At 41.7% G+C, this 9,342-nt stretch overlaps 2 protein-coding genes across 4 annotated transcripts; one reads left to right on the top strand and one right to left on the bottom strand.

Annotated features, from left to right (window-relative positions):
- The first annotated feature begins 526 nt into the window (after nucleotides 1–526).
- Nucleotides 527–5,614, top strand: c1h1orf174 (chromosome 1 C1orf174 homolog). 3 transcript variants are annotated; one of them, XR_015100549.1, is made up of 5 exons: nucleotides 527–753; nucleotides 1,148–1,219; nucleotides 2,091–2,462; nucleotides 2,536–2,774; nucleotides 5,444–5,614. XR_015100549.1 is itself a non-coding variant. In XM_086107899.1 (4 exons), exons 2-4 carry the CDS (start codon nucleotides 1,148–1,150, stop codon nucleotides 2,683–2,685), a joined length of 594 nt encoding a protein of 197 aa, XP_085964025.1. In that variant the 5' UTR covers nucleotides 527–753; the 3' UTR covers nucleotides 2,686–3,717. The 3 variants fall into 3 exon arrangements, 1 of the variants encoding a protein (XP_085964025.1); XR_015100548.1 differs by lacking the exon at nucleotides 5,444–5,614 and adding an exon at nucleotides 2,867–3,717; XM_086107899.1 differs by lacking the exon at nucleotides 5,444–5,614 and having other exon boundaries at nucleotides 2,536–3,717.
- Nucleotides 3,703–8,821, bottom strand: dffb (DNA fragmentation factor, beta polypeptide (caspase-activated DNase)). Its single transcript, XM_086107890.1, has 7 exons — nucleotides 8,627–8,821; nucleotides 7,477–7,603; nucleotides 7,196–7,381; nucleotides 5,855–5,934; nucleotides 5,609–5,782; nucleotides 5,433–5,533; nucleotides 3,703–4,484 (listed from the first exon to the last, which is right to left on the bottom strand). The coding sequence occupies exons 1-7, from the start codon at nucleotides 8,747–8,749 to the stop codon at nucleotides 4,262–4,264; spliced, it is 1,014 nt and encodes a 337-aa protein (XP_085964016.1). The 5' UTR covers nucleotides 8,750–8,821; the 3' UTR covers nucleotides 3,703–4,261.
- Nucleotides 8,822–9,342: the final 521 nt, after the last annotated feature.

Below are 9,342 nucleotides of genomic sequence, written 5' to 3'. Positions count from 1 at the left end.
CATCATTCATCAAAGGTCAGAGTAAGAGCCACTGAGCTAATTTTAGAATAGCTCTGGTGTACTCTAGTGGACATAATGGAAAATTACCACAGCTTGGACTGTACTTGGACGCCACTAGTGGGGTCCAAATGCGATCCATCCATCCATTTTCTCATCTGTTTATCCTCACGAGGGTCGCGGCCGTGCTGGGGCCTATCCCAGCTGTCTTGAGGCAGTGGGTGGGGGATACCCTGAACTGCCCCCCCCCCCACCAGCCCCAATATTTTTTTTCATATTGTGTATTTTAACCATTTTCCAGGAGTTCCCAGCATCCTCACCCCGCCCGCCGTACGTGGAAAAAAATGTACATTGAAAATTTAGCAGTGTTTTCGGAAACCTTTTTGGGGTTGAAAAAAAAAAGGATTTTGGGGGGAACTTAGTAAAGGGGCCGCCCAGAGTGTGGATTACCCTGTTGCCCATCACTGCTCCAAGAAGAAAAGCGTTCATTTCTGGAATTTACGTACACGTCAGCCTCTGACGTCACACCCTGTGTCCCAAACGTGAACTTCAGCTGCAGAAAATACACTGGCCGAGGCGTTGCCTAGGCTGTGCAAAGACAACTATAAGAGACAGCCTGCCCCTTCCCTACACCCCCCAAATAAAAACACCAACAAGAACACTGTCACATCGGGAAGACATTCGCGGTTGGATGTAAAGTCAAAATCGGAACCAGTTAAGAGAGAAGAAGTCGTTCGAATTGACGAGGCACCCAAGGTAAGTGTCAACAGCTACGTTCAGCAGCGTTAGCATGCAGTCTACGCTGTTGGTCTTCTGGAATTCAGCACAGTTGAACGGCCCCAAGCTGGTACGTTTTTAGTCTTCAGCTAATTTCGTGACATAGAGTTGACATGGAGGGTGTTTAACAAATGGTCATGGGGGCTACTTTCTGGACTTCACACTGGTCCTAATAGCTAAGCGTCAAAATGCGACTATCATTTCCGGTGTTCTTGACGGAGTGGAAAAATACACGACTAGCCTGACACTAGACCACTTTGGTCACGTGACAAACGTTGATTTAAAAAAAATGGGCAAGGTTTGATAAAACGTTAATGAGGAAAGCTAATTAGCAGATTTTCATCTCCAAACGGATGTTTTTTTTTCCTTGCAGATGTCAGGTCAACTTAACGACTTGAAGCGCCGAAAGACGAGGAATATCTCTGAAGCCACACACACTCAAAAGGTTGGTTTACTAGACACAGTAGCACCTAAGGTCCATGTCGTCTCTGCAGTCCTCAAGAGAACAGTTGGAGGAGTCTTATCACAAACCGACTGTCAGACTGAGGTCTTCATACCTGTTTCAAGGGCCACTGTCCTGCGTATCTCTCCTTGCTCGGGTGTAGCCAGTGAAATTGAACTCAGCTTTCCCAAAACCGTTGTTTGTCACAGTTTGTGAGTTAAATGGGGTGGCAAATACTTTTTTACACAGGGGCAGGTAGTTGCCTTAATAAATAAAATTGAGCTGAAACCTTTGTGTGTGATAAAAATGCAAAGAAAACAGAAATCAGGAAGGCGGCAAATATATTTTCACAGCACTGTATGGCATTCGCAAAGATGTTTGACTGACACTAATAACACTGAATGAATATTGAGCCACTTATTACTTGCTAATTCGTTACTCAATCATATTATCTTCCCCTTCGTCTGGCGATTCGTGAGGGAGTTAAACATAGGTGGCCAAAACATGCCTAATTCAAATTAAACTGCACTATTACACTAACCACCAGAGGCGGCTGGAACATCACAAATGGAAAATAACCTGGCCTATTTAATAGCTTTTAATATCGTGACATGACGATGAACGATATCATGGCAACTTGGATATCACGATATTGCCTTTACATTTATATCCCGACAAATCACAGTCTTTGCTTTTTAAAAATTATGCTACATAGCGATGTTGGTTGGATTTAGATTAATCATCTCTACTTTCAGGTCTGACCTTATGGGACATTTCTCATTTCTCAGCGATCTTAAATACAACAGCTGTTAACCCCCCCCCCCCCAAAACAAAAAACAAAAACACAGTGTCGGGTCTTTGATCTGTGTCACAGGGTTCTGCCACAAGGAGGAAATGTGTAAAAAGTCAGAAGACACACGCTGCAACAGAGAGCACGTCAACAGGTGCCGCGAACAGCAAAGTGACCAGTAACGCAGAGAGACTGTCCCGTATCAGCTGCGAGTGTGTCCAGCTCGCAGGCAGGCGGCGATGCTCAGCATCTCCTCTGCTGGACGGACAGGAGGGAAAAGAGAACGGGCTCAGATCAGCTCTTTTGCCGGACACCTGCGTGTGGTATGATGTACAAGACAGGCCTGCACCTGAGGACATGGATTCTGAAGAAATGGACAAAAATATGTTTCCCGATGATGACAGCAACCAAATTCTTCCTGTAGAACAGTTCTTTGGGAATCTGGATACCGCACAGGTAAGCCATTGATGTGCTTTATCTATCCCTTCGATTAGATATTGCCTCAATCAAAATGTCCTTCACCTGGCAGGATTTTCCTCAGAGAACATCAGCGACTTCTTCCCGTCACCAGAGGCAGCACAGACGGCGGCACTACGTTGCTCGAGAGGACAGCGATGAGGCTGACGAGGAGGCAGGCCGTGAATTTACGCCGAAAGAGTGCAGTGGTGGCACTTTGTGAAGAGACACTTCCCTAATGGACTTTTCAGCACTTAGCATAAGCAGCCGAAAGAAATGTATTTCGTCCACTCAGCTGTCACAAGCGGCAAGGTAATTTGAACTATTTTTTGGGTACTGCAGTTGGCATTTGAGGAAAACGTCCCACTTTGACACTAAGCTTTCAATTTGTGGTTGTTGAACAGGATGATCAGCGAACCAACCTCAAGACCATCACTTATTATTATTATGTAAACCTGATGTGCTGGAGGAAAAAAAAAACAGTGTAATAATCACTTTTGGAGGAGAGTCAATTCTTTGTGCAAAGTTGCTATTCATGGTCAGTCTTGGTCTCTATTTCCCATGAATAGTGAAGGGTCCATTCTATGGTTAATTTAATTCTTCTCATCATGTCAATCAAAAACGAACTTGATTCTTTTGATAAGGGATGCAGGGATCCTCACCAATATGGTAACTGCTAACTTCCAGCTTCTCCAAACCGATACGAAAACCAATTTGTAGAAGATATATTTTTTGCATCCTACAAATACAGCGCTCATAAGTTTACAGACCACAAGGGTATGTAAACTTGGGGTCATAACTGTACATCCGTTGTTGCGGTTTAAAAGAATAGAACATTTAGCTTTGATGTAGTGCTGGATTGAAGTATCATCCCTTAGCGTCCATTCACTTATTTTGCTCATCCTATCTTTCCCCTCCGGAACGTCCACAAGGCCGCGCATGACTGAATGTTGAGATTTTATTCATTCAGGTTTTTGTAACATAAAAATGCATTTTAATTGCAGTCGATTCATGACATACTGAAGGTGCTATTTTTTTATTTTATTTTTTTTTTAAAGTTACCATGCCAAGTAACAACAGACATGATAAACATCATAAATCCACTGCGCAGTTTTCAGACGCAGCGAAATGACGTCTTTGTTTCAAACAAGCGGCCAAACGGAGTAGGTTCAAGATATAATATTGGGGTGATGCAACTTGAACGCAGTACCGTTTCAAGTAACCAGATCCACACCAAGAATCGAATGAAAAAGAACATTTATTATTTGAAATTGTTTTGGATTCTCACAGCGTTCATGGAATTGCACTTGGGCAGCTTTAACACTGTACATCTGTGTATATTCAGTATGCCTATATATATATATATATATAATTCGATGAAATTATGTTTCTTAATGTAGCTCATCATATACTGTTGTGTGTGTGTTGTCACATACACCTAAACACATAACCTTCCGATCAAGCCATCTGTGAGCTTCATACCTGTTGCAAGACACTGTGTAGAGCAGATTAATCGGGACATCTAGATGCTTTATATATTTATACTCCATGCCTTATTCATGCTGAATGCTTTTCATATTGTACTATGCAACTTTCAGACCGATTGATTGTTTCAAAACTCAGCAGTCCTTGTAAGCATTTAATGCAGTAAACATTGCCGTGCCAAGACTAACAACAAGTGGTGGTTTCATGTTTTCTTGCTTCGTTTGAAGAAGCGCTAAGTGATGTCTTGTCAGTCCTGAAGAAAATGCGGAATGGGTGATAAAATCGGTTAAAACGGTGAGCTCATCTTTCTAAATTCATTTCAAGCGTATCTTCTTCCCCCGTTGCTGTCTTTTAAAGATCTTGTTTGGGTCACACAGCAGGTTGTGGGCTCCCTTCTTGTGGCACACGACGTGGACCAGCTTCAGGTTGTCCCGTGTAAACAGCAGTCTGTAGAAGTACGTCAAATTGATGTCCTCACTCGTGTGATTCTGCAGTGCTTCCAGGAGAGCAGGGATGATGGTGCGCTTCTTTTCAATCCTGGATAAATAAAAAGTGAATAATTTTTTTCTCAATTTTTTGTTACTTACAAATACTGCAAAGATGTGTTAGGGTCAAACGAGAGACCAGAATAACGATGTAGGTTCATAAGAAAAAAAGTTATAAGAAAGTGTGAATCGTAATACCGTATTTTCCGCACTACAAGGCACACTAAAAAGCATTCAATTTTCTCAAAAGCCGACAGTGGGCCTTATAATCCGATGCGCCTTATATATGGATCAACATTCTAATTTCTTGGACGTAGTACTTTAAATATTCTGTAGAGTGCTTTGTTACAGCTTCATCAGTTGTGAAAGCTTCATATAAATAAAGCTGTATTGTATTATATTCCCTTTAGCGTAGCTCCATCTAGTGGATGCATAACACAGCCGCAGCCACTATTGTAGCTTCTATTCAATGCACCTTATAAAGCGGTGCGCCCTGTACAGGCAAACCTCAGTTTTCGAACGTCTCTGTTCTCGACCAAATCGGTTTTCAACCAGAAAATTCGACATTTTTACGCCTCGGATTACGACCAAAAACCGGTTTCCGAGCAAACCCAAATATCCCACTTGACTCCTCTCGGCTTCCTTACATGAGGAAGTGACGCTTCCTTGAGTAGCGTTCATTGTGAGCAGACGTGTTTGTTGTGATTCACGCAAATCAGACTATTTTTGTTATTTCTGCATAGTGTATTAGCCCCTAATCATGGGCTAATAAATAGTTTCGCATTTCAGGCAAACCGCTTTTCGAACAGCCTTCTGGAACGGATTATGGTGGAAAACCGAGGTATGACTGGATATGAAAACAATTTTAAAATGCTGTACTTTCAGAGGGCCTGTAACCTCTGCACACCTATTTATCTTGTCTTGGCATTTCTTGAGATGCCTCAGTGGAAAAACATCATAATGTTGTGAATGTCTTGTCAGCGCACTTAAAATATCAAACCTGTGGTCCAGATTCCAGGTGCTGAACACGATGCGGCTCTCTCTGCTGCCATACGGGTTGATGGAGTGAAGCGACGCACAATTGGTCTGGTCAAAAGAGCCCTGGGGGATGAAAGTGTTCATGAGGCGCGATCAGAAATTCTGCCTTTCCAAAGAGGACAACGCTCAGCTCAGTACCTGGCAGGTGAACCAGCCTTCTCGGGTACACAGTCGATGCGTCTCCTTTTCGGTGCGGTCAAAGTAGCAGCCGTTATATTTGTCTGACTTCAGCATCCGCGAGATGCTCTTCGACGCATGCAAACACTCGACTCGGACTTTAGCGCTCTGCGCGGATTTGGTGGCATCGTCCAACTGTTAAGAGACGAGAAACTCTTATTGTGAGGGCGGTACACTTTGGGGCTGTCGCCTGCTTTGCAGCTTGACCTCTTTCATGTAGCTTCTTATCCTACTTTCACAGTTGTACTTTAAGTAGGCAGACTTGGTCTTGAAGCGAGCCTCCACACCTGAGTGGAAAACATTGAGGCGACTAAGAACAATCAGATGAACGTTTGTTTTTCATGTTTTTTTACATTTAGGTGGTTTAACAGGGTTCCCACGGCTAAAGTCAAGTCAAATTCCAGACATTTTCATTCTATCTTACACCAACTTCACAATGTTCGCAATGTCCCGTGTTGGCCAAAATTGCTATGGTACTTAACTGACAAGCCTCTGCTCTTAAGAGTCCCAAGTAAAACAACATAACTGTTTTGTTGGTTTCCGCTTTTGTAATTGCACAATGTTACTAATGGGAGTCAATCTGTATTTTATTATTATCATTTTTTTACAAGAATGTTAATTTATTTTGAAATTTAAGATGATTTGCAATCATAAAATCCTCCTTATCGTGTGTTAACACTTAAGAATTTTTAAAGCATGATTGAAGTCATTTTAATGACAAGGCCTTGTCTATTGTTATATTCATGGATCCAATGCATTTAATACTTGTTTTTTTTTTAAACTATTCGAAGTAACCCTTCAAAAACATTTTATGATTTTTTTGTAGTTGTGCTAAATGCAGTATAGGCCCTCTTTTTCAAGACTCAAGTTTGAAAAAATACTTTTTGAACACCAAATTAATTTTTATACAGAAAATAATTACAGTATATCTGAAACAAATGATCATAATAATATATTTGAGAGAAAAAGCATGTTATTTTGCCTAATTCAAATCTTAATATCTGAACATTTAAATATGTATACTAAAGTGCAATCACATTCGTAAATGAATGGCTTCTGTTTCTTGAAATGTAAATTAGTGTCCTTGAGTGTTTTGAAAGGCGCTTATAAATGAAATGTATTATTATTATTACATCATAACTTCTCCTCAGCTGCTGGTTAACCTGGCCAATCTTCGACCCACTTTTCTCCAGATTGTTGCTACGTTTCTCCATTTTCTGTTATCGCTGCTATTATTTTCTTCTTTTTTCTCTCTACCCGCTATTTTTCATTTTTCTTCTTCATGCTACCGCTATTTTTATTCTTCGTGACAGGGGTTCACTTTGGCTTCGGGAGTCAAGTTCAGCATTCGCTTAAATGATATCTGGCGCCATCTAGCGTCGTGAATGGGTATAATGTCTAGACCCCGAATATAAGACGACCCCCACTTTTTCTGTCTTATTTCAATGCAAAAAACACAGTCTTATAATCGGGCCAATATGGTATTGACTCTTAAGTCAATTATAATTATTAATAACGGTGTTGACCCAAGAACATTTTTTTCCTTACCCGTGAACCAGTCTTCATCTTCATCTCTGCTCTCCAGCTCAGATCTGTCCTCCAGGTTCCGGAGAAGGTCGCTCAGGATTTTCCGTCTCTTGGGAGAATTTTCACCCGTGAGGAGGCCCTTTGCCGCTTGGACGAGGCCCGCGGTGTGCTGGTCCGAGCTCAGTAACTGGGCAATGTCACACACAGCTGATGACAAGAGGCGTTAAGATGTCACTGGTCACGGTTCGGAACGAATGGGTGTCTAATGAAGCCTCTGTCAGGAGAGGACACCTTACACTTACCTCCGCCCCATGTTTGATCTTTGCAGAGGAGAACGAGTTCTGTGTTGTCAGGTAAAGTTGTGAAAAATTCTTTTGTCACCTTCGTCCCATCTTCGTACAGACAAACATGTGCACCAGAGAGTGGCAACTGCAAAAACAACAGAACACAGAAATCAAGGTAAGTGTACATCTACAGGTGGTCCTCGATTAACGATCACAACATATGAGGTTATGGATTAGTGTGGCAGTGGATTGAAGAATACGTAACAAGGCACGCTCAGTGGGGAATGTGCCAAAGACTTCCGGTTAAACTGACATGCGTTGGTGCCCTACTTCTGGCCCACCTCGGGAAGGAAGGTCAGTCTTTTACGTCAGTGTTGATCAAGCATTACATCAAGCGCTAATGCTACCTTATTTATAATCACATCTGAACGCATTTTCTGTTATGTACTGTTTTAAATTTTAATCTTTATTGTATAACAGTTTCTACTATTAGGTCAGAGTTGCTTCAGGTGGATGAGAGACAAGAGAAACAAACCGCCAACAGTCCGAAGCATAAATATTTGCATAATTATTTGGTACTTTGCGTAAAGTACTGTCAGTGATATTGGATGATGGGTATACACATATTTTGCATTTGGTATTGTTCTTTGTGTGGTGCGCAACACAAATACAGAGCAACGTGTGCTTTTTCGGGATGAGTGAAGTAAATGAAAAATATCCCAACTTGTTAACACAACTGAGATGAGGTGACTCTTTTGCTCAAGATGCTGCTTTACCCTCTCAACTGCCACTCTGAGCACAAGCTTGGAGCCCATCATCTTTTCCTTGTGCGTACACACCTTCAACACCATCACATGGCATCGCTTGAAACACCAATCGACATTGCCGACAAATAGAGGAACAAAGGGCAAGAGTTCATTTGCAGAGTGGCAACAGCTCAGACTGCCTGGAGTAACATTAACAACATTTCGAGACGTCTGACAATTCAGGGCGCCAAGTTCAGCTTTTTTTCACAATGATAACTTCCTGACTCTGAGAAGAAAATTGTCATGTTTACGATTGCCCCATGCATATTTTGTTAAAACGTTCTGATTAAAAAAACAAAACAAACAAAGAAAGTGGTACAGTTTGCAACAATTTAAAACGAAACCAGAAGCAAACATCTCACCTTTAATATGTTGCAACCCTTTTTCAGCAACTCCTTCACGTCGCTTGCTGCAACGCCGTACTTCCTGTTATCTTGTAGGCTCCGGATTTTAAAAGGCCTGCTTTTCCCGAAAAGCCCAAACATTTGGCTGTCTAGATGCGCGTCTTTCTGGTCTGCCAGTACTGTATTCGCATTCTCGCGAACTTGTTTTCAAGCCATTCGTACACAAGCGATATTCCTAGAGTCCGCCTTTACACAGACTTCTACGTTACCGCAGTCGCCATGTTGTATGTGGCAACATTTTGCACTCAAAACCAGATTTGGCCATTGACATTTCGCTATCTGAATTTGCTAGCTTTGTGATTAATTCTATGAAAGTATTGAATGACCTCGAGTAACTGTCATTATTAATGGTTTCAATTAGTGAATTGATATACATCCCTGGAAAGGGATTGGCTTGGTTAACTCATCAGGATCAGAATCATCTTTATTGACCAAGTGTGTAGAACACACAAGGAATTTGTCTCCGGTATAACACGCTGCATTAGTATCATCATAAACAAGGACATGACAAATAGGTAGGAAGGACATTTCGTAATGTAAGTGAACCGTAGTGCGGTGGTACCACCCAGTGACAACTGTGAGACAATGTGCAAAGTATCAAGCAGAGCTAAAATGATCAGTGGTAGAATACAATACTATGACAGTTGTACAGTTGGTGCAGAAAATCATTGAAC

Source organism: Hippocampus guttulatus, chromosome 1 (assembly GCF_054856545.1).
Source record: "Hippocampus guttulatus isolate MCC_2025c chromosome 1, RoL_Hgut_1.0, whole genome shotgun sequence".
Taxonomy (NCBI): Eukaryota; Metazoa; Chordata; class Actinopteri; order Syngnathiformes; family Syngnathidae; genus Hippocampus; species Hippocampus guttulatus.
The sequence above is the reverse complement of the archived record's forward strand: the minus strand, read 5'-3'. Positions and strand labels throughout refer to the sequence as shown.